The 25,641-nt window shown below is 35.9% G+C and overlaps 1 protein-coding gene across 1 annotated transcript in view; it reads left to right on the top strand.

Annotated features, from left to right (window-relative positions):
- Positions 1-24,509, top strand: part of AIMP1 (aminoacyl tRNA synthetase complex interacting multifunctional protein 1) — a 168,117-nt gene extending 143,608 nt beyond the window's left edge. The window contains exon 8 of the mRNA XM_073805005.1: positions 24,378-24,509. Coding sequence (XP_073661106.1) covers positions 24,378-24,494 — 117 coding nt within the window. The 3' untranslated portion in view covers positions 24,495-24,509. The remainder of the gene's footprint in view (positions 1-24,377) is intronic.
- The last annotated feature ends 1,132 nt before the right edge of the window (positions 24,510-25,641 follow it).

Here is a 25,641-nt window from a genome sequence, read left to right as displayed (position 1 = left end):
GCCGTGGCCGCTGAGCCTGCGCGTCCGGAGCCTGTGCTCCGCAACAGGAGAGGCCGCAACAGTGAGAGGCCCGCGTACCACCAAAAAAAAAAAAAAAAAAAAAATCCTTCCCTGTAAAATTCAACAGCATAGACTACAAAGCCAGGATTTCATAGAAGTGGTAGGTGATTTGGAGAGAGTTAGCCCCCAACTCCCACACCTCACTCTTAAATAGAATATTTCATCAAATACTGCCACCAGCAAAATGGGACAGGGGGCAGTGTTCCTCCTGGAAATTGAAATAGCATTGAAAGGTTGAGTGAACCAGATTATATGTCATATTTTTCAGATAACTAGATTCTCTGGGGACTAAAGAGTGATAAAGGTTTAATAGGATCTCAATGAATCTCTCAGGTCTCCTTGTATTTCATTGTATTCTTAACATGAATCATGTAAAAGTTCATCAGATCAACTCATTTCTCAGCTGTGTTTGTGTCTTAAGACCTTCACTCTTGTTTGGCAAATCCTTGTGTGATGATCTGTCTGTGGTTCCAGGTCACCTGAGCATTTAGGCTGCTGTTCTGTTTATAGCTCCCAAAACATCTTATTTTTCCCAGAGGCTACATCATCCTGGCCTTTTGACATATTGGAAGGACAGAGATATTACAAAACAGCTCTTTGAGCATCTCTACTTTGGGCAATAAATTGCTAAGTGAACATAGAAGGACAAGGATTTCCTTTACAATTGCTCCTTGTATTAGCCCAAGCCAAAATAATGCTTACCAGGGTCATTTTTGGCTAGTCTTAAGAATGCCAATTTCAATCCAATAAACTTAATATGTAAAAAATAAAGTTTCAGAAGAATCTAAGTGCCACTGTATTAGAGAGTAAAAATTTTAATTTACTGATAAAAAATTAAAGATTCCTCAGAGAATATTGTATATCTTGGCAATATATACTTCAAAGATTCTTATGTTAAATGCTTCTACAAGGACACATTTTAAAGCATATGAATATTCTACATTTTAAAAGCCATATCTTTTGTTCATATACCACACAAAATAAACTTTACCATGCATTAGTCCATCAAAGCTCATTTTGTTTCTAGAAAGGCATGATTACATGCATATTAAAAATAAAGAATATATTTCAGAAAGATCAAGGGACTTGTCTCAAGACACACAGCTAGGAAGAAACAAGGTAAGACAAATATTCTCATGCAAGAACTCAAGATATTAAAACTATTTAAAAATATATATTCCAGCATATATTCTCTTAAATGCTTGATCCCTCAACAACCATCTAATGCTTTTGGGGTTCCCTTCAGAAGGAAAAGACCTGTTTATCAAATTATATAGGGCTGGGAAATATATATTTTTATGAAAATTGTATTTATGAAATCAAAGACTGAGATCAAAAGATAAACTTGAAAGTAACGTATCTTTGCCATTCAATTGGATTGCTTGTAAACCATCCCAGAAGATAAGAATTGATTTAAGATCTCCAAAAAGAAAAAAAAATAGATTATGCGCCTTATTTGTGTCAACCATAACAATTCCATTGCTTAACAACTCTACTCAACTAAAATTCTGTTATAATTTAGAACTATTCACCTGTGAAGAATGATTATTGATTACTAAACCAGAATCTGTTAAGAACAAAAATCCTCACTGAATCTTCTTCATGCTGACCTTCAGGTTACTTGATCTTTATTTTGTTTCTAATACTTGATATCTATTTAGATATAGTTCTTAAAAAGTAAAATGTCATGTTTCTCCTTAATTCCAAAACTTTAGACCTTATTCAATATTAAAGTAGAAGTTCAAAAAATACTGAATGCAATAAGGGCATTGTTTTACAGATCAAGCTGGATACATACTTAAGGATTGCAATTTTAAAATATTATTTTGTTAGTCAGTCCACTGTCTGCAGCTGTCATCTACACTGTGCCAACTTTTGGCTATTGCCATTTTCTCAAATCTTTGCCATCTAACAGGCATTTTGGTTCCCAGTTACCCCTTCTCTGCAATTGTCCTCAGTCCACAGCAGTGGTCCTCAAATTTTAGCAAGTTTCAGAATCATCTAGAGGGCTTGATAAAACCCAGGTTGCTTGGCTCCACCTCTAGTTTCTAATTCAGTAGGTCTGGAAGAGTCCCAAGAATTTGCATTTGGAGCTGGTTCCCTGGTAATGCTGATGCTGCAGATCCAGGGCCCACACTTTGTGATCATGTATTCTGTATTTCTGGTGATTTCCATTTCTTCAGTTTACCTTTTGGTACACTGGAAAGACAGAACTTTCCTAAAACAACTCTTTTCTCTCATTTTCAATTATCCAGGGTAACAGAGTTTTCTTTCATCCTTTTGCCCCCAAGCAACATCATGATCTAGTAGAGCTGTAATAGCTATTCACAGAGGAAAGAGATTCTCCCTCGGGCCATTTATAATATAAACTTCCTTTTACCAAGACTTGTGCCCTGCCTTCTGGGACCCAGAAAAACATGGAAGAACAGCTCTTCCTTCTTTAAAGAACAGTTTCTAAACAAAATCTGGTGAGACAGTCAGAAATATATAGGATCTTCGGTGCCCCGCGTGGCATTTACCCTTGTACATCCTGAGATACATGATAAACCACTTCTTGTTTCCACTATGGCCAGACAAGGTGTTATGCAGGCAGAAAAGTGTTGAAATTATTGGAGTGATTCCTCCTGGTGTGCACACTCATAGCCATTTAGCCTTAGGATAATTTCAAGCCTTAGGCTGCCCATTAAAGTAATGAAAGAAATGCATAAAACAAATCAGGCTTGGACTGATGTTGGTGGGACTAGAGTTAGTAATGCCCAAAAACCTAGCTGCTTTTTCTTTGGTTATAGCAAGTCTTACTGATTTTTGTATTGAAAAGACCCTTGGCTTCTGATTTTAACATGCTTTCTCTTGAATTGTATAAAAGCAGAGTTTCTATAAAGAGTATTTTATTTGATTCTACTAACAGCATCAATCATCTGCCAGATAATAGAGTCAATGTTTAAAAGACACGACTCCTGCCTTTGGGAACTTACACAAAATGTAGACATGGCAGGGCAACATTAGACATTTTTCTGCATAATTAGAACTACCTAGGGAAAGTGTATTTCATCACACACTCTATAGAAGATTCTTTGGCTGAGGCCCTTTCATAAGGGATTAACCTTCAGATGCATTCTCCTTCCTCCCACCAGATGTGCATTTCTCTTACAAACACTCCCAAATAATTCAATACTTTATGTAGTGAAATAACTGCAATGGAGTAGAGAGTCCTTTCTCCATCCCAAGGATTGATTTTTTTTCTATGAAACACCTAGTCACAGGAGGTCAATATCTGTGTGTTTCTGTAGATGGTCAGAGTACGGTGAAAGAGGTAAGCAGGGACCATAATGCAGGGCAAGCAGCTGTCCTACTTAAAATAAATAAATAAAAATGCAGGCAAAATAATTTCTTCTTCCAGCCCTTGCATTTGCTAAACCCTCAGCTGTATTTGCTATATACCAGTCTTAGGTTCATTACTCTTTAAACACATTAATTATCACTGCTTTGACTAACTCCTTGAGATATTTACATATTGTAAACAGTTCTGGTATTCTTTGCAAACATACTGTGAAGGACCCATTGGGTTTTGGTGCATTGTTTTTCCTTACCAAAAATTTGTTCTTTTGCAAACCATGAATATGACCATTTTCCTTATACCATTGTCCTGAGTATGACAACAATGAAGATACATACCCATGGGGAAAATAAATTAAAGAGTCTTCCCTCCATTCAGCATCGTTACACTGTAATAGGTAAACTATGAGCCTCTTCTGTGTACTATCAAGAGAGCCTTATTATCTCTGTGGAAGGGAACCACTTTGGGCCTATTTATTGCCCTAATTAATATTGCATCTGCAAGGCATATGTCTACTTTTTCCCACCATTGCAACCACTTTAGTCCTCAGCGTATTAAAATCCAACTCTACCATGTCTGAGCACATTGAGGAGATTTCTTCCATCTCCAGCTCACGATGTGTACTTACGGGCAAGCAGCCTGAGAGGAGAGGTGTGGAGGATGCTAACATGGTCCATATTTGTTAACAGGAACCTCCTTCTGGTGAATGAGGGAAGCTTAATCCCATGGAAGTATGGTTTCAATTTTTCATTGAAATTACAATCAAACGAGTTGCCAGCACACATTTTTCTTTGTCAGATGTTTCCCTTATGGTAGATTTGGAGTACTCTTGGGCCGGCTTATAAACCTTGTCCTCTGCCAGTGTTGCTACAGACTCTTCTCTTTGTTTTCAAATTAATTTCATCTTTTTCTCCAGGAGGTGGATACATTTGATATACAGTAGTACCTGACAGGAAAATGTCTCTTCAACACAGACTTTTTGCAGGACTCTGATGGAAAGGATGACACATTACTGGCTCTTCTTCAGCTCTCTGTAGGGAACTCGGTATGATAAAAATCACAAGAGCCAAGGGCCTGCAATTTCCTGATTTTCTAGCACTTATTAAAATCGTATTTATCAAGGTTGACTTTTGGCTGCTGGTTGAACTGGAAGGAATGGCTTTTAGAGCTCTGCTTTGGGAACTGGGGATCCTATGAACACTATAGGACAAAGTAGTCTTGGGAATGACTGTACTGTTTTCCAACTCATGAAACCGCAAACTTCTCAGGAGAGCTGAACCCAAGTTGGAAATCATTCACCTCGTTTTCTTTGAGCAAGCAGTGTCAGAGGGAACAAGCAAAGGGTAATAAAGACCAGTTGTTTTGATCTCTGGTCCCAGAACTATGTCCCTAATGAGTGAGAATCTACATCAAAGAAACTATAATGACATTGGGAATTGACCGTTTTTGTTTTCAGCCCATCTCCAAGCAAAGGTGTGATGGAATTGATTTGTCCTAAAGCTCTGGTCATGTGAGTCTTTTGGCAACTGCCAAACATTACCATCTGGACCAAATCATTTCTGTCTATATCTTCGCAGGTGTTATTTTCTGAGGTGACTGACTTTGCTCTAACTGGAGAGGAGGTAGGGTCCTAAAAACAGAAATAGTATTACTACTATTAATTCTGTGGCTTACTGGAGGAGGATTGTTCTAGTAAGTACTTAATACAACGTATAAAAAAGACCCATAAGAAGAGAAAGAAATGAGGAATAAGTTAACATGATTTTGTGAAGGAGAACTAGAAAGGGAATAACAAGGCCTGGGCACAGTCTGGGCTTTGCTCTTGAAATCATGTTTGACTGAAATAAGACATCTTTGGCTGTCGGTATTCCTTCTCACATATAATTATACCTCATTAGTATCGTAGCACCACTGAGTCTTAGGAATGGAAGGGATCTTGGGGTACTAATATCTCTACCTGTTTCAGTGTTATTTTGTGGATCAAATGGTTATTAAAGCTATCTTTTAAATTTGATTTTCCTCCACTATTGCAAAGAACCAACTGTAGAAAACATTGGGAAATAGTCAGCAAAAAACTACTAAGATAAAAAAGATATAAACCCATTCCTTCTAAGAAATCCACCAGCTTATAGGAAAGATTCATCCTTTCTTTCATGTAGGTATTCAGCAAATATTTATTTCACACCCTGTGCTAGTTGTTGGGATTACAGAGATGAAAAGGAATCATTTTTGCCTGTCTTCAAGGATCTTTTTTATTTACTGGCGAGATAGATAAGTAAATAGTTTAAAACTGTAATAAATACTTGGTGAGTGGAAAGTCCCGGGAACTGTGGTGGGGTTGGTGTCAGGGGAGGTTTTTCAGAGGAAATGACATTTGGTTTGAGTTCTCTACATAAATAATGAAAGGGGTGAAGCAAAGTGTGGAATGTGTGGATTGAGGGTTGGGAGGGAGGGGCAGATGCCAGATGGCATTCAGGAAGAAATGACTTTAAAAGACCTGAGGCACACTTCTGGGCATGACATTACTTAAATATAAATGGAAGACTTTTTCCTAGTATTAAATGATTATTCATTTTCTCTTGTATATTCATAGAGAAGAGTTGTCAGAGGCTTGTGCAAAGTTCCCCCTCTTAAGCAGACTCACGGATATAGAGAACAAACTAGTGGTTACCACTGGGGAGAGGGAAGGGGGAGGGGCAATAAAGGAGTAGGGGAGTGGGAGTTACAAATTATTAGGTATAAAATAAGTTACCAGGATATATTGTACAACATGGGGAATGTAGCCAATATTTTATAATAACTATAAATGGAGTATAACTTTTAGAAATTGTGAATCACTGTATTGTACACCTGTAACATATAATATTGTATAGCAACTATACTTCAATAAAAATAAATAATAGATAAAAGTATGTATCCTAGAAATGTCTTCATATATGAACACATTTAGCTACCACATAGCTGATATTTAAATATATATTAAAATACTGAATTTCGACTTCAAAAAAAAGTCACCCCTCTCAGTCTTGTGCTGAGTCTCTAAAATACTAAACAGAAAGGGTTCTACTACCATCACTACTACTACCGTTACAATCACCACTAAAACAACCACAAATACCATTGCTACTATCACCACCACCACCACCACCACCGTTGACTGTAAATACCACCAGCATCACTATTACTATCATCATCTAAAACAACCACTAAAACCATTACCAACACTACCACCATCACTATTACTATGACTACCACTGTCACCGAAACCACTACCACTATCACGTTATCACTGCCACCAGCAACAATCAGTAACACTGTCACCACTACTACCATCACCACCATCACTGCTGTAACCTCAACCACCAGTAACATCACCACTACTACCACCATCAGCCCTGCTTCTACTTCTAGCACTACCACCACCGTCGTTACTACCAACACTCCCATTCTCATTCCTGAAATAATTTTTCTAGATCTTTTGAGACATCATAATGGCTATATATGCCTTGGGTCAGAGTTCTTGCATGCAGTAAGTGGGTGATATTGGTAGCTATATTTAATCTCAACTAATGGGGCACTTAATAAAAACCTTTTTCACAATGGCTAAAGAGAATTCTCCAGGCTCACACAGAAAAACTGAATTTTAAATAAATCCTTCCCCAAAAGAACCAACAACAATAACATACACTGCTATCCTTTATTTAAGGTATATTACCACATGAATCCTCAACATGTAGAGAGCTAATTTATTCTCTGGAGGCATAGAGAAGATAGGATGGCATATTATTCACCTGTGATGATGATCTCATATGACTCCAATACTTAATTTTACACTAGAAGCCTGTTCTTTCTAAAGACTTTGCAGTTGAGTCTGAGAACTAGAATATGTCTCCTTATGAGAAGGTGAGAGTTCTGTGGTTAAAAGTGTCTCATTGTGTCTGTCACTTTTTATATACTAAAAGGTTACAGAAGCAGTTCAAGTCAGAAAAAAGTGCCCAGGACAGAGTTGATGATGGAGGCAAAATAAAATGAAAGGCGGTCGTGGTTTTCAAAACACGTTTATGTGGTTCAATTCCAGGAAATTGTGTTTTAAATTAAATTTGGAGAAATTTTTCTCCAAGCAAAAGATGTGGGAAATAATTATACAATTTGTATGCAATACAAGAATCACAATCAGTCTTCTATGGAGGGAAAAGCTATTGAACTAGCATAATAATTCTTTCGAACTTTTTCTTTACAATTTGTCTGCAATTTCTTCATTTTTTTTCTTTGTAATCTGTTGGTACTCTTTTATGTCACTCAGTACAGATCTCTTAAAGACAATGATGTCAAATACTGAATGAATGCTAGCTCTTGAGCTCACGAGGGAGACTGTGCCTCAATATCTGCCTTCGAGTCTGTCAACTATTGAAAACAATAGTAAGCAGGTACTGACGTTACAGAAGGATCGTGCCACAATAGATATATGCACCTGGTCCAATGAAAGCACCTGAGATAGATATCCAAATCAGTCTTGGCATCATAAAGGGTATGGTCAGAAAAGGAAGCTGGGATTAAATATCACATAGTCTGCTATTTGAAGGATCGGAAGAATTTTGCTAGAACAGGAAACGTGGGAAGATAAGGAAGGAGGAAGGGATATTTTAGGCAAAGAGAATAATGTGTGCAAAGACAAAGGAGTATTTTAATAAGTATGGTTTGCTCTAGGAACTGCTAAAGAGATCAACATGGTGGGAATATAATAGTAGATAAATAAATCCAGAGCGTGAAATTTCAAAAGTCCCTACCTGGGATCTTGCTAGTAGGGTTCTAATAGCATTTCTTTTTCAAAAGAATGATTCCATAGGGTTAAGAAAAAACATGAGCCATTATTCCTAACCTGATTCAGAGGGTACAGAATGCAAACACTGAAGGAATAATTTTTCTGCATGTAGAATTTGATCATAAGGAATTCTTAAGTCATTTTCAACTCCAAAAGAATGAGAAAATTTTTTGTTTATTCTTTCTAATTAAAACCATACTTTTAAAGTTTTTTTTAAGAACAGGAAATTTGGAAAGTGATTAATTCATACCATGGTCCAATTATTTTAAGGTATGTGGAAGGAAGCTGTAGACAAAAGAGAAGGTACAACGTTACAGTTTTTGTCACAGGATGTGGTAGGGGAGGGATGGGAAGAGTCCAGTTTGTTTATTCTGCTGTGTCCAGCTATGGGCTGTCCTATGCGATGCATATTGGAAAATGTGCCCTGAGGTCCACGGAAACTAATCTTATCTGTGATGGCAGCTGCAAGAGAGGATTTAATAACAATCATTACATCTAGAGGTAGATGTGAAGAAAACTTTATGAAGAAAATTTCACTCAGCTAAATATTCAAGCAAATATTTGTCAAGTAGATAAGGCAGAGAACTTAATCACTGAGTCTCCAAGAGTGGCTGTGGAGTGAGAACCTCAACATGGGAAGGGGTGGCTGGCTCTCACCGTTTTGGCCCCAGGATTCACCTTTAAATTGAGCAATTGTTGAACACTGGCTTGAGGAGAACACTTTTCTCTTTTTAACCCTCAGACCCAAGTGTGGGCACACCAACTAACTCTTAATTCCTCACATCCCTGCAGACATCAGACAGCAGTAATTAAGGCTTTCCTAAAGATGTAGTGATAGTGGCTTTTCAAATAAGGGCATAACCAACAATTAAAAATGAAACAGTCTGTCTCATCAGACACCTCGCTCTTTGGAGACCACTCAGCCTGTCCTATCCTTATGTATTCCAGGGAGAGAGCATGTGCAGAGTCTCATTCTTTTGATTCTAAGTTTCAGTTAAGTCTTCCTTAATATTTCTTAATCTTGTGTCCCCCTGTCTTGGAGGACTAAAGAAAGTGTGCTGTGTTCAAGTTTGTAGGAGAGCAGTTTTCTCTGAGCCTAAGAAGCAGGAGGATTCATTATTACTAATACGGAGTTACAACACAATGTTCCTTTTGCTGAATGTGATGGTGCTAGGGTGACCAACTTGCTCCAGTTTGACTGGGACTGTCTCAGTTTTATTGTAATTGTGGTAGAAAATACATAACATAAAATTTACCATCTTAACCGTTCTTAAGTTTACAGTTCAGTAGTATTTAGTATATTCACATTGTTGTGAAATAGATCTCCAGAACTTTTTCATCTCACAAATCTGAAACTCTATATCCATTAAACAACACCCCTTCTCCCCCTCTCCTCAACCCTTAGTAGCCATCATTCTACCTTCTGTTTCTATGAATCTGACTAGTTTGGATACCTCATACAAGTGGAATCATGCAGTATTTGTCTTACTGTAATTGGTTTATTTCATTTAGCATAATATACTCAAGGTTCACCCACATTGCATCATGAGACAGAATTTCTTTCCTATTTATGGCTAAATAATATTCCATTGTGTATATATATATATATATATATATATATATATATATATACTAAATTTTATTTAATACATTTATCCCTCAGTGGACATTTGGGTTGGTTCTACCTCTTCACTATTGTAAATAGTGCTATGAACATGGATGTGCAAATATTTCTTTATGATTTTGCTTTTAATTCTTTTGGATATATACTCAAAAGTGAGATTGCTGGCCCATATAGTAGTTCTATTTTTAATTTTTGAGGACCTCCATACTGCTTTCCATTGCAGTTGCAGTTTTATAATTCCACCAACAGTGTATAAGTGTTTTAATTTCTCCTCATCCTCATCTTGTTATTGTTTGCTTTTTTGAATGTAGTCACCCCATTCGGTACAAAGTGATATCTCATTGTAGTTTCCACTTCTCTGATGTTTTGTGATGTTAAACATCTTTTCATATGTTTATTGGTCATTCATATATAATCTTTGAAGAAATGCCAAGTTCTTTTCCAATTTTTAATTGGGTTATTGATTTTTTATTGTTGAGTTGTAGGAGTTCTTTCAATATTCTTGATATTAACCCCTTATCAGCTATATATGATTTGTAAATATTTTCTATTAATTAAATAGGTTGTCTTTTTACTCTGTTAATTTTGTCCTTTGATGCACAAAAGTTTTAAAGTTTGATGTAGTCCCATTTATCTATTTTTGCTTTTGTTGCCATGTCCAAGAAATAGTTGCCAAGTCCAATGTCATGCAGATTTTCCCTTATTTTTTTTCTATTTCTGCAAAAAATGCCTTTGGAATTTTGAAAGAGATTGTGTTAAATCTGTAAATGACTTTGAGTGGAATGGGTGTCTTAATAGTATTGTCTTCCAATTCATTAACACCAAATTCTTTCCACTTACTTGTGTCTTATTTAATATCTTTCAGCAATATTTTGTAGTTTTTAGTGTAAAAGTCTTTTACTTTCTTGGTAGGATTTATTCCTGAATATTATTACTTTGATGCTATTGTAAATGGAATTGTTTTCTTAATTTCCTTCTTGGATAGTACATTATTAGTGTATAGAAATGCAACTGATTTTTATATAATGATTTTATATGCTGCAACTTTGCTGAATTTGCTTATTAATTCTTTAGGGTTTGTCTTGTTTTGTTTTGGAATCTTTAGGGTTTTCTACATAGGGACTGTCTGAATTTTAATGCAGAAAGCACTGTATCCTGGGAAATTTTTCAGTACTGGGCAAACTGGAATGGGTGGTCACTCTAGGTGTTGCTGGTGATGGTGGTGGAGGAACAGTAACTATTGGTAGCAAGACTGTGGGTTTTTTTTTATTGAAATTTTACTGAAAAATTTGTAGATTTACATATAATTGTATGAAATAAATTTTCATAAATTTTGTCATTTCAAAAAATATATATATGCATACATATATGTGTGTGTGTGTATGTTTGTGTGTATTTTGAATCATACAGTAAGTAATTTGGGGGCATTAATTTTTTTCACTCAGCATAAACTCTGAGGATTCATTCAAATTGTGGTTTGCAAGTGAGTAGAAAATATTTGTGTGAGATTATTTCTGAGTTATCTGTTCTGTTTCATTGATTTACATGTGTTTATGCCTCCGCCAATACCACACTGTCATGATTACTACAACACAGTAAGCCTTAATGTAAGATAGAGTGATTCATCCCACTTCATTCTTCATCAAAATTGTTTTAGCTGTTCTAGGGCCTGTGCCTTTTCATATAAATTTTAGAATAAGCTTGACTACATCTATGAAAAACTTTTCTGAGATTTTGATGGGAATTGCATTAAACCTGTAGATCGATTTGTGGAGAACTGACATTTTTTTGGAAACATTTTATATTGAAGTACAGTTGATTAACAATGTTATGTTAGTTTCAAGTGTACAGCAAAGTGATTCAGTTACACATATATACATGTATCTATTTTTTTTCAAATTCTTTTCCCATTTAGGTTGTTACATAATATAGAGCAGAGTTCCCCGTGCTATACAGTAGGTCCTTGTTGGTTATCCATTTTAAATATAGCGGTGTGTACATGTCAATCCCAAACTCCCTAACTATCCCTCCCCTGGAGAATTGACATCTTTACTGTTGAGTCTTTCAGTTTGGTATGTCTCTCCATTTATTTCAGTTTCTTTACTTCTTTTAATTAGTATTTTATCATTTTCAGCATATAGTTCCTGTATGTGTTTGTTAAGTATATACCTAATATTTCATTTTCTTTAGAATGATTGTAAATGGTGTTCTGTTTTTAATTTTTATTTCTTCATGCTCATTGTTAGTATAAAAAATGTGAATGATTTTTGTGTGTTGTTCTTGTACCTGCAGCCTTGCTAATGAGTTTTTTCTGTGTGTGTGTGTGTGTGTGTGTGTGTGTGTGTGTGTGTGTGTGTGTGGCATTTTTGGAATTTCCTATGTAGACAATCATGCCATGTGCAGATAGGGATATTTCATCTCTTCCTTTTCAATCTATGTTTCTTTTATTTATCTTATTGCCTAACTTCAGTGGCTAAAATTTGCAGTGTTATGTTGAATAAAAGTGGTGAAATAGACATCCTCACTATCTTCCTGATTTTAGGGGAAAGCATTCAGTCTTTCACCATTAAGTACTTTGTAGGTTTTTAAGATGCTCTTTGTCAGTTGAAGGAGTTCTCCTTTATTACTGATTTGCTGGGAGTTGTTGTGATGAGTGGATTTGAGGTTTTGTCAAAGGCTTTTTCAGCATCAGTTTATCAATTGATATGATCATATGACTTTTTAATTTAGCTAGTTGTAATGGTGAATTTCATTGATTAATTTTTGATTGTTGAACCAGCCTTGAATGCCTGGAATAAATACCATGGTATATAATTCTTTCTGTACATTATTGGATGCAGTTTTCTAATGTTTTGTTGAAAATGTTTATGTCTAAATTCATAAGATATTGATATATTGGTCAATAACTTTTATTTTGTTTTGTTTTGTTTTGGTTCTGGCATCATGGTAATACTGTCCTCATAAAACAAGTTGGAAAGTGTTCTTTCTTCTTCTGTTTTCTAGAAGAGACTGTGTGAAATTTGTGTAATTGTTTTTGAAATATTTGATAGAATTTTCCAGTGAGACCATCTGGGCTGGAGATTACTTTCTTGAGAGGTTTTAAATTAAAAATTAAGTATATTTATCTACTGGTTGAAGAACTATTCAGATTATATATTTCATCTTGGATGAGTTTTGGTCGTATGGGGTTTTCAAGGGATTGATCTAATTCTTCTAAGTTGTCAAATTTAGGAGCACAAAGTATTTCATAGTATTCCCTTATTATCCTTTTGATAACTGCAGGCTTTGTTGTGATATTCCCCATTTCATTTTTGATATTGGTAATTTCTATCTTCTCTCATTTTGTCAGTCTTGCTAGAGGTTTAGCAATTTTCTTGATTAAAAAAAGGCAGTGTTTTGTTTTATTGAAGATTTCTATTGCTTAACTTATTTTCAATTTCATTGATCTCTGTTCTTTAATATTTTCTTCCTTCTGCTTGTTTCAGCTTTATTTTGTTCTTTCTTTTCTAGTATTTTGAGTTAGGAACTTAGATTATTAACATGCAACCTTTGCTTATTTCTAATGTAAGTGTTTAGTGCTAGAAACATCTTCCCTGGTGCTGCAGCTTTAGCTACAGCCCAAATAATTTTATATGTTGTATTTTTATTTTCATTCAGTTCTATGAATTTAATTTTTTTTCCTTTGACACTTTCTCTTTGACCCATGGATTATTTAGATGTGTTGCTTGATTTCCACATGTTTAGAGATTTTCCTGTTGGTCTTCAGTTATTGATTTCTAGTTTGATTCTTTAACAGTCAGGGAACAGATTGTCTGTTATTTAAATTATTTTAAAATTTGTTGTGGTTGGTTTTATTGCCCAGGATATGGTCTATCTTTGTGACAGATGGCCTGGACTTGAGTCCTGGTGTCATATCCTGAAGTTGCATCCTAACTGGGTGCTAGGTACATGGTCACAACCTGGTTGAGGAGACCTGTCCTGGGTGAGGCTGAACCATACAAGGAGCAGAGAGAGTAGATAATGGAGTGCCATGGAGGAGTTTCATATCAACCAGTGATTTGAAACAGTAAGTTAGAGCAAGAAAACATAATTACATAGTAGAGTTATGTTGCTATAATTCAGAACTAGAAAGTTGCACTAGAGAAAGGCTGAATAAGAAGAGATAAGCTTAGGTCAAAAAGGCAAAAGGGGATGTGTTAGGGGGAGTGTCTTGGGGTGGGGGTAGTGAGAAGGCTAAGCATGTTTCAGAAAAGGGAATCACAGAATCAAAGATGTTCCACACAGTTAAGTGAAAGTGACACACTCAAAATCAATGACTAGCAAGTGGCTGAGAATAAAAGGCAGGCTTTCTGATTCTACATGCATTGTTTCTTTCTCACTAGTTTTCCAAATATGTGAAAAATAAATAAACAAGATATGGAGCTTCATGAAAAAGAAAAAAAAAAAACAAAGTACTATCACAAAATTTAAAATAAATTTAACCAAATTTAGCAAAGCCTCTGTTTGGTTGCAGAAATTCTATGTCCTCCTTCAATAATTAAAATAGTGCTAGATGCTATAAGCAGAAGGAACCTGAAATCTTGGTAACTTATAACAGTTATTTCTTTTTTGTTCATGTAAAGTCCAATCAGAGGTGTGTAGTAGAGCGTGGCCACTGCTCCATGCAGTTATTCAGGAACCCAGACTGAGCAAGACTCATTTTCAATCTATGGCTTCCAAGTCTTTCTAGGCATCAATTCCTGTTGGTGAATTGGGGAAAAGAGAGAGAGAGTATATAACCAATCACATAGAAGGTGTCTATGAGCCAAGCCTGGAAGTTATGTACATTATTCCATCCACATCTCACTAGTTAGATATTAGCCAGATGATAGCATTCAAAACTAAAGGAGACCAGAAAATGTACCTTAGTTTGTAGACTAGGAGAAAAGTGAAATAATTTGGTGAACAGCTACCCAATCTGTGTTACATATTATTTATCCACCAGTACCTCTTTATATAGTGCACCTATATTACCAGTGGTCATCTAATCAACAATTATTTCCATATTCCTTGATTTTGTAAGTTGTTTTGGTGAAAGACTTTGTCAGCACTCCTAAAGGCTATGAATGGGATTATTAGTTTACTGATACAACTAAAAGTTTTAAAAGAAGTCATTGGCTGTGTTGGCAACATTAAGTGATGTCCAGCTCATACTTAATAGGGCAAGTTCTCATTTGGGGATACAACAGTTTCCTTAGTTATATGTATACTTTCCTTCTGTGACAACATATCCAGGTAGAACAAATGAGAAAGGATGCTGAAAGGCTTCTTCAGTGACAAGGATTTGGAACTATCGAATAAGAGCAAGATTTCACAAAATGTTCTTGTAAAACACTAGTATTTGGATATACTCCAAAGGGGGAAAAATGGTTCTTTACTCATAAAAGTTTAGAAAATGATGAAACTCAAATCTGTCTCGAGTATTCACGATGCATATGAACATATTAACGATTCTAAATAATCCTGCCATAAAGACATCTTTGGTTTTTATCTTAGCTTTCCTAACACTTGTCATGGATCACTGTGTTTTAGTGCCGTATACTACTGTGATACATCTGTGGGCAAATCCCATTTGACTCCTGCTGCAATCAAACATCCTAGTTTCGAATGCCACTTTCTATGCTGAAAGATATTTTTTATTTATTAGTAAGAAAGCACTTTTCACATTAGTAATATTGTTTTGTAGCGTTTTAAAAATAGGTAGAATAAAATAGATCTAGCCATATTTTCACTTTTTATTCTTACTCCCTTCTTCATTTACCAGCAACCCTAGTACCAGTAGGGTAAACATTAATTTATATAGTTTTTCCTTCTTCTCCCTTAAAAAGACCTTGTATTATGTACACTTTTACTTTCTCCTTAGGCTGCCAGCTTCACTTGATGAATTCTGAAATTCTTTTTCTACTACCAATATTTCTTTATTTTCCATAGAAATCTTTTTCACTCTGGTGTTTACTTCTCTTCAGGTAAATAACCTCGGGCCCTTTCCTCTACATCCACTTCTTCAATTTTGTTTTTATTTTTCTTTTGTACATTCTGAAACTGAACCGGACACCAAGTCAGAAAGAGTGCCTGAGATTGAGGTGACAGCATTTCTAACAGGGACTAAGAAGCCTTTTCTGGAAGGTGGGGGCAATTTTCACTATCATCTAGGAATGGTAGATGCCACCACAAGATGGCACTCGTTTGTTTTTAGTTTCTAATGATGAAAAATTTGTGATTTTATACTGGGATAGAAAACAAAAACAGAGCTTTCACTGTATTTCAAAAATGACCTTGCTTACTTTATATGCTATCATTTTTTATTATGTTTTATACGTACACAAAAATAAGTTCTACTGGATTTGGGGGATAGAATATTATGAAAGTATGTATGCTAAACATTATAGTACTTGAAGTTAAAATTTATTATTTATTTCATTAGGTACCTTTTTTTTTTTTTTTTTTTCTGCGGTACAAGGGCCTCTCACTGTTTTGGCCTCTCCCCTTGCGGAGCACAGGCTCCAGACGCACAGGCCCAGCGGCTCCGCGGGATATGGGATCCTCCCAGACCGGGGCACGAACCCTATCCGCTGCATCGGCAGGCGGACTCTGAACCACTGCGCCACCAGGGAAGCCCCTAAGTACCTTTTTAAGGAAAACTATTGTGCTTGCTTTTTCCCTTCTCTCTTTTCCAGCGTGGTTACCAGTAAACTCTAAAAACCTGTGAACCGATATTAAACACTGAGGTTCACTGATTTTGTACCAGTCTGTGCCGGTTCTTCCTTTTCTTGAGGGCTATCAGTCAGCACCACTTGTGCAGATGAGCTACCACCAATCTCCAGACAGTAGGTTATTTTTTAAATGACTCAAGAAAAACAAACAGTCCATTCAGTGGTGTTGGAGTATTCTTTATTCTGGTTAAACCTCCTAAGTTTGGATTAAGACCACAAGAAATCAAGACATTTCGGGGACCATATGGTGGTATTGGTTTGGCCCTCAGGAAATCAAAAGGAAACTCTAGTGTTCCAGGGGCTATTTAATCTATGAATTTACTGTAATTTGCTTTAACAAAATAAGTCTTAAATTATCTGGAACTGTGCTTCCAGTGTGTAGCAACTAGCCACATGTGGCTATTTAAAATAAGATTAATTAAAATTAAACAAAATTAAATACTTCTTTAGTCACACTCGCCACATTTCAAGAGCCCAATAGACACATGTTAATAGTGGCTACTGAATTGGACAGAACAGATTATAGACTTCATTTCAGCTGAACGTTATCATGGACAGTGCTAATCTAGAGACTATTATTATTTCTAGTTCATATATGAATGACAAAAAGCTATAACTGCATCCTTGATTATTAGCTTCAATTTGTTTAAATCAGTCTTAGTTGCTTGGATATCAAATGCTTTTCTGAGCAGCTGTGGAGTCTATTGGAAAGACTATTGCATAGGGAACTGGAATAATTGGGGTTTCGCCCAACTAGAGACTCATGATTATGAGAAGATAATTTGACTTCTTTAAGTTATTTTTATTTGTGGAAAATCAATCTATGAAATATGTGTAGAAAAGAGCAAGCTTGACTGCTATCATTAGTAAGGCCTGCTTAGAAGCTTGGCCTTGGACAGGCATCTGGGAACTTGGTTTTCAGGACAGTTCCCTCCATTCCCTCATCAGAGTGGCTCCCTGGACCAAAAATGCTTGTACAAATAATATGGTTTATGCTGAACACCTGCTTTCTTTCTGGGAGTCTGGAATTTGTGTACATGCCAGGCAAAAGGTGCCTACAGGACTAGTCCCAAATAGAAACCCCGGTGCTGAGCCTAGCAAGCTTTCCTGGTGGACGAAATTTTGTTGTCATAACTCATTTGTTGTCATAACTCATATCTGGGGAAACTAGGCATATCAGCAGATGACTCTGGAAGCTTGTGCCTGGTTTCCACTGGACTTCACCCCATATGCCCTTTCCTTTTGCTGATTCTTCTTTGTATCCTTTTATTGTAATAAATCATAAAGATGAGTAAGACTATATGCTGAGTTCTGTGAGCCCTTCTAGTAAATCATCAAACCTGGGGTTGATCTTGGGGACCTCATAATTACTTTGAAGTATGAAGTGAAAAGCTTAGAAATAAGTTTGAATTCCAAATAAGTTTCCAAATGCTTGCATATTATTGCTAGTAATCGTAAGGGATCTGGCCAAGAAGAAAAAAAAAAATCAGACAGAAAAATGTTTATTCAAAAAATATAAAAAATAAAATTGTTTAAAATGAAACTAAAAAGCTATGGACTCCTGAATAAAGTATGTCTAAAAATGTTTAAGAGAAAATTGTTGTGATTTTGCTGATATTAATTGAGGAACACTTTGAATCCCAACTATATGTTGGGATTAGGGAAGATATAACCTGGCAAAAACAAAGGACCCCATGCCCTTCTTGGACTTTTGAGTATCCTCAGAAAAACTTCCAAAGCTGCCTGGAAATGTGAGTTGGAATGGCTAAGATAAGGATTTCAGTGAAACAGATAGCAGCCGTCTCTCTTTGGATCAAGTTTAAAGAAACCGAAGAGTTCTCTTAACATAAGTCCCTGGTTGTGAATCTGTCTTTTTACACAGGTTTAAGTGACTGAAGATCTCAGACCTGCTACATTTGGGTGGATCTTGGCAGTGGCTGAGAAATATAGTCTTGGCTTCCAGTGCTGGGAATGGGATCTGAGCTCTCTCTCCTTTATTTTATTTTTCATATTTTCTCTGCATTTTTATTTTCTCCTTTATTTTAAAAGTGACTTTTATAAGCATCTTCTTGCAGCGAATGCTCTCTTAGCTCAAATATCAATCTTTACATAAACATGAAAAATTATCTTTCTCTTTGTTTTACAATTCAGTCATCTCTAAATTCCAAATGTCAACTCATCCTCTCTTCTCATTTCCATTTTTTATAGCATGGTCCCAGGAGAATAAATGCTTGGTTTCCTACAGAGGTAACTGGTGATAGTACCTAGGCCTTCCTTCTTCCTTCTCCCTTTTTTCCATTCTCCAGAGTCCTTATTCAGACAACCAATTCCAGAAAGTTTGGATCAAAACACCCCAGGGTATCAAAGCATTTGAGGGCCTTAAGTTCATATGTGAATTGTTTCTAGGGAAGGCCCAAAGGTTGTCCTCATGACCACAGGGTCATTTAAAAGTGTAACAAAGGGGGAAAAGGAAAACAAGTATCAAACTTTATGGAGTCTACAATAGCATGGAGGGTAGGACCATAGATGTATGGAACCAGACTGCTTGGGTTCAAATTCCATCCTCTCGAAGTATTTCTGTTGTCCTTGGGCAATTTTCTTAATGACTCTATGCTGTGATTTCCTTATCTATAAAATGGGATAACAACAGCACCTACCTTATTGAGATGTTATGAAAATTAAATGAGTTAATATACATAAATTTCATAGAACACCTAATAAGTGTTATATAAATATAGTAACCATCTAATTGATCACCCAAAGTGGAATGCATTTGAAGATGAAAGGGGATAAATAATTATTCTAGGACAACAGGTGTAATATAAATCTAAGTGTTTGGTATTATTATTTTTAAATTTTACTTGAAAGCAAATTTAGGTTTTCAAGAAACCAGGTCTTCTACAGGTGGCATATTCATTGATATAAACTTGCTTCCTTATAAAAGTTCAGAATATGATTTAAAAATAAATAAAATTACACCCTTGTGGGATAGGACTGCAGAGAGATGAATTCAGTTGGGTCACAGGAGCACACATTGAATTGTCAATCTTCATCTGAGATCTGAGAGACAATGCTTATTGAGAACAGGAAAATCTCTTCACACTTTACATATTCCAACGTATGGAGGACGAGGGCCTAGAGAACTTTATTTGAAGGTGAAGTTAGTTAAATTAGATTTCTAACGGACCAGCCGGTTATCAAAGCCACTAATGACAGCAAAGCAGGTGTGAGGCAAACAATCTACCAAGCATTTTGGCTTTGCTGTCTTTTACGTGGATGGCAATGCTTTCTCCCAAATTATTTTATAACTATCAAGTACTAATGATGACTCAAACAATCTGACCTTTCACTTGATAAATATTGTTTCCTTCCAGAGTAGTCCAACCTCAGATGTCATTTATGCATGCTTCATTCTGATAATTATTTCACAGTCACAACAAATATTTCTCCTTTCTCTCTAGCTGTCTCATCTAACTACAGGCCCTTTCTTGGCACTTGACAGAAGAGGGAGAGAACCTTTCCTTAGGTGGCCTAATTCCTCAAAATGTGTTCACTCTCAGAAGCAAGGATGGTAGATAATAATGAGACAGGCAGGGAATCAACAGTCCCAGAACTGAATGAAGAATTGGCAATTGTATCAAGGATGCGTAATCAAAATGTGCCATTCTCTGCTAAGTAAAGTCTAGCTGAACAGAGCCAAACTGCATGCCTATTTTTCTAGATTTTCTTCTTTTTAAAATTTTCTTTCTAATATAAGAGATGACCTACAGAAGAAGAAACAAACAAAACTGATGACAAAGGAGGGGCTTAAATGTTGCTAATGTTAGATGAGAAAATGCCTAATGGGGAGATTGAGTCCCAGAAAATAGTAGAGAAAAAATAACTTTATGAGATTTTGAAAACCAGAGATTAACAAAAATGTTAATTCCAAAAAATAGAAATTTTAATGGACGTTCCTTAATATTTCTTAAATTACAAATTTTGATATTAATTGGATAATCTAGGCCATTTGTGACTATAAACTAAAACTCATTATAGCATAGACTCAGTTGTATGGCAGGTCAAATCATGCTCCATTGTTGGCAAACAGAAACTAAAAATTAGAAGTATGATATAGCACAGTTTATAACATTAGTCTTGTATTATAACTTGTTGATTGAGCACTTACTATACGCAAGGTATATGATAGATGCTTTTCCATGTGGTTTACATGTATTTTTTGCATTTGATCCTTATAGCAGCCTATGGAATAGGTATCATTATTGCCTCTAAGATACAGGGAAGTTAAATCATTTGCCCAGGGTCTCACAGCTAGTAAGTGGAGGAGTAGAGGTTCATACTCCAGAGCTCATGTCCATGATTTTTGTTTAATTCTGACCTCAGCATCATTACCAGAAAGAGGTTCAACTCTGAACACATATCTTAGATTAATGCTAAATACTTTTACCACATAGCACAACAAAAACATCTGAAGGCAGGATGCCGCAAAATCCTGCTTTTGTTGAACTGAATTACAGGTCTGATGTGGATTTAAAATAATTCTTGTGTTTATGGCTGTTTATATATTGTTTGTGTCGGCCAGAAATAGAATCAAGTATTAAGTATCAGGACCAAAGCCAAGTAAATTGAAGATGCCAGAAATAACTAAAAGCTCAGAATGAATTACACCAGTTCTTTAGGGCACTCTGGGGTATTTATAGAGGATGTTTCCAATCCAGCTCTTAAGGCACTAAACTCTATATAAGGCATCAAATAAATAACTGTAGCACTCCATAATCTTTATTCAGTGTTGTCTGAGAAATGGTTTTCTTTCAGGGAGGCCAGCCTTTTACATTTGACCTCAGAGTGTAGTCTACTGCTTTACAACTCACTTGTACTATATAGGCTTAGAATAAAATGTGTGCAGTTAGATAAGTAGACATTTTAGCTGATTAGATGCCCTGAAACAGTGGATTTAGAACCACTACTTTAATGCAATCTTATTCCTCCACCCAATGTCACAGATAAAAGCAGAGCTGCTCTGGAGGAAGAAAGGAAGGGGTGGGGGCCTGGAGCTCCAGGAGTGGAGTCTCCTTTTGACCTGTGCACTCAGATAGCCCCAAGGGTACCTACATTACATGGCTAGGGCTCCCCACAACACAGTTTGAAAGTAGAACCCATGAAAATGTATGGAAACAAAATCAAACTTCAACTAAGAAGATTATAAATTTTAAGGAGATAAAATTTTAACCTACTTTATTTAAGGCTCTATTTTACTGGATTTCTCCAAGTTCCCAAATTGAAGCTCTCTGTTGCTGGGGTGGGGGGCAGGGGTGTTATTTTAACTTCTCTTTGAAGCAATGATATTACTATATCACTTGATAAACTTTATTTAAGCTAATTTTCAATATCACTGAGGTGTCAGATCTCCATCTGCATTTTATGGAAGATCAAACAAGGAGCTTAGCTAGGAATCCTGTCAAGTACAATTCTGCCTCTGACTCTCCATGAGACTTTGAACTGTGGGACTTATACAGTCTCCTAGGACTTTGTTTCCTGATATAAACATATACGATCATATATACTGTTCATTTAAAAGTTAATAAGGAGACTTCCCTGGTGGTCCAGTGTTTAAGACTCTGCACTCCCAATGCAGGGGGCCCGGGGTTCGATCCCTGGTCAGGGAATTATATTGCAGGCTGCAACGAAGATCTCGCAGGCAGCAACAAAGATCCCACGTGCTGCAACTAAGACCTGGCACAGCCAAATAAATAAAGTAATTACAAGAAAATCTACTAAGAGTTCTTGGGTTTTTCAAAGAAAGCAATGATTTAAGATGAATTTGAATCAACTAGCATATCAAGTTTTAAAAAGGCTTAAAAGTGAATTTAATTGTGACCGCTTTTTAATATCAGAGCATGTGGAGATAGTGCAGATTTAAGGCGAAAGAAAGTTTTTATCTTTCGCTACAATGACTCACAGTGAAGACCACAACTATGATAAGATCAACGTAAATCAAAATACATACCAGAGTTGTGTCAGGAACCCAAAGGGGTGTCCTGTTGTCTCAGAATTATGGTTAAGCATCTGCAGTTGAGAACAGACTAATATCCCACATTTTTCCGTTCAGAGAAACTCAAAAGTGCTGTCACTTGCCAGCAGCATGATTGAGCAAACTAACTTCTGCTTAGCTTTCTTACCTTACTGTGAGGATTAAATGAGTTAGAGCAGTAAAGTGCTGAGAACAGTACTTGTTCTCAGCTCAGAAAGCTCAATAAGAGCTCAGTACAACGTAGTCATTATCATTATTGTTGATATTATTTTTCCTGAGGTTATTTTGGCTAGCTGAGAAGACAAATTTGGTCATAGCAGGGACTTATGTGATGTTTTCTATATTCTCCCTAGTAATTAATACCATGCTTTTAAGACATTTTTCTAGCAAACTAAATAATTCTGGTACTTAGTAATCTGAGTTTTAAGATATAACTATATTCTTAAAATGTTTCATAAAACTGAACAGTTACAAGTATTATGGAGCAGCCCAAATAATAAGCTTGGTGATACATATATATGAGTATCTATGATATATGTTCATATATACTCAAGGATATATATATATATACACAGAGATTATACACACATATAATCATACAACTAGTGAATCCATCAGCTAGATGGTGGGGATAAGATTTATATATGAAATCCATAGTATTCATACATGATAGGAATAAACTCTTTGAAAATAATGTATCTTTTAAAAACATTTACAATATGACAAAACAACAAGATAACTAGAAATAAATTGCAAACAGATATTCTAGTTTTACATGGATAAAATTATAAAATAGTTTTGAAGCATTTAAAGGGGAACTCGATTAAATGGAAATGTGTACTATGTTCATAGCTATGAAGATTCAGCATCATAAAGATTTCAACTCATCCAAATTTATCTATAAATTCCATGTGACTTCAATTAAAATTTCAGCAGTGTTTTTCACGGGATTTGAGAAATTTATTCCAAAATTAATATGAAAGGGTATAAGTCCAAAAACAGCTGAGTTAATTCTGAAGAGAAAGAAGGAGGAAGACACTCTTCTCATACCAGTTACCAAGACTTATTTATATACTTACAGGATGTAAACCACTATGGTGTTGGCTCAGGAAAGGGCAACTACATCAAAAGGACAAAAGAGAAAGCAGAAATGAAAAAACAAATAAAAAAATCACTCAGACCTTGTATATAGGGGATATCAGTTCATGAGAGAAGTGTCATTACAATATGTCAGACTATGATAAATGCAAACTGCATATCCAAATGTGAAAAAAGATATGCATATATTCAATTCCATTTGATTCAAGACCGTATAACTTTCTGAAAAATATAAAGAATATCTTCATTGCATTGGGGCAGAGAAACTATCTTAAACAAGTCACACAAAAAGAATAAACCGTAAAGGAATATATTGATACATTTAACTATATTGAAATTATAAATTTCCAAACAACAAAAGATGCAATAAGCAAGAATGAGAGAAGTTGTTTATGACATAGAGAGCAGAGGATTAATATCTAGAATATACATAGACATTTTATAAATAAATACAGAAAAGGCAACCTAATACAAAAAGAGAATTGTGAATGGGTACCTGCTTCCTTTGTTGGATTGAATGCAATTGATCAAGCTCATGTATTACTGTGAACAAGTAAATGTTTTACCTTGCTTTAAAAATATGGGTATAGAAGCTATTAATAGAAGATGTGGAAAGGATATTGCATATCTAAAATAGCCTTTTTTCATCCCAGTCTCAGGATTCTACAAATCTATGTTTTTGGAAGAGTCAGAAAAGTCACCTTGAAGGAAACTTAAATGACATTATTCTGGACTGTACAGCAACCTTTAGATCTTCTCTGGTTGTGTGAAGCACAGGTGATGCTAAGCAAAGTTACAAGAAGCACTCTATCACATTTAGCCTAAAAACATGCATGTTAGAATTTAACAGGTACATCTGAGCATGATTAACTTATTTATAACAACAAGTCACTGCCATTTGGTCCATAGTCCCAGCCTGTTCTCCACATATACTTCACTTATCAACGCCATAACAATGGGCAAAGGATATGAAGATTCAGTTCAGGAAAAAGGAAACTCAAATCACTAGTCAACTCTGAAAAGTTTAGTAGTAAATAAGATGCCATTTAATATAATAATGAAATATAATGTCATAGCCATTGATTAGCAACAATTTCAAAATCTGAAAATTCTACATTTTTAAAGTTTGCAAATAACAAGTAAGGACTTCAAAAATAGTATTTTCATACAGTGATGGTAGGAGTGTAAATTTTGGACAGCATTTTGACAACAGTATTATTAAAAATGCACTTACCTGAAAATCTAGCCATTCCCCTTCTTGGTATATATCCCAGAGAAACTCTTGGCATATGTGCACACGGAGACACAGAGACATTTACAAGGAACATTAATTTTAATAGTGAAGACTGGAAACAATCTAAATACAATCAATAGAGGGGTAAATAAACTGTAGTATATTTAACTAATGAAATAGATTATTGTAATTAAAAGAGCTATATCTACATGTATTGACACTGACAAAACAAAACAAAACAAAACAAAACCAATGAGCAAACAGTAAGAAGAACATATATACTATGATAAAATAGCCTATAGGGGCTTCCCTGGTGGCGCAGTGGTTGAGAGTCCGCCTGCTGATGCAGGGGACACAGGTTCGTGCCCCGGTCCGGGAGGATCCCACATGCCGCGGAGCGGCTGGGCCCGTGAGCCATGGCGGCTGAGCCTGCATGTCTGGAGCCTGTGCTGTGGCAGCGGGAGAAGCCACAGCAGTGAGAGGCCCGCGTACCACACACACACACAAAAAAGCCTATATATTGGACCTGGTTATCTCTGTTTCAATCATGTCTATTTCCATAGAGAGAAGGAATAAAAACATGAACAGGAAGGTGTAAACCAAACATAAGATAGAGATTTCTTGTGGGGAAAGAGGGAAGGAAACATGACATGGTAAGTGTACAATGGCAATGTCAACTTTAT

Source organism: Tursiops truncatus, chromosome 5, assembly GCF_011762595.2.
Source record: "Tursiops truncatus isolate mTurTru1 chromosome 5, mTurTru1.mat.Y, whole genome shotgun sequence".
NCBI classification, from domain to species: Eukaryota; Metazoa; Chordata; class Mammalia; order Artiodactyla; family Delphinidae; genus Tursiops; species Tursiops truncatus.
Note: the sequence above shows the minus strand (reverse complement) of the source record. Positions and strands in the feature narration are given on the sequence as shown.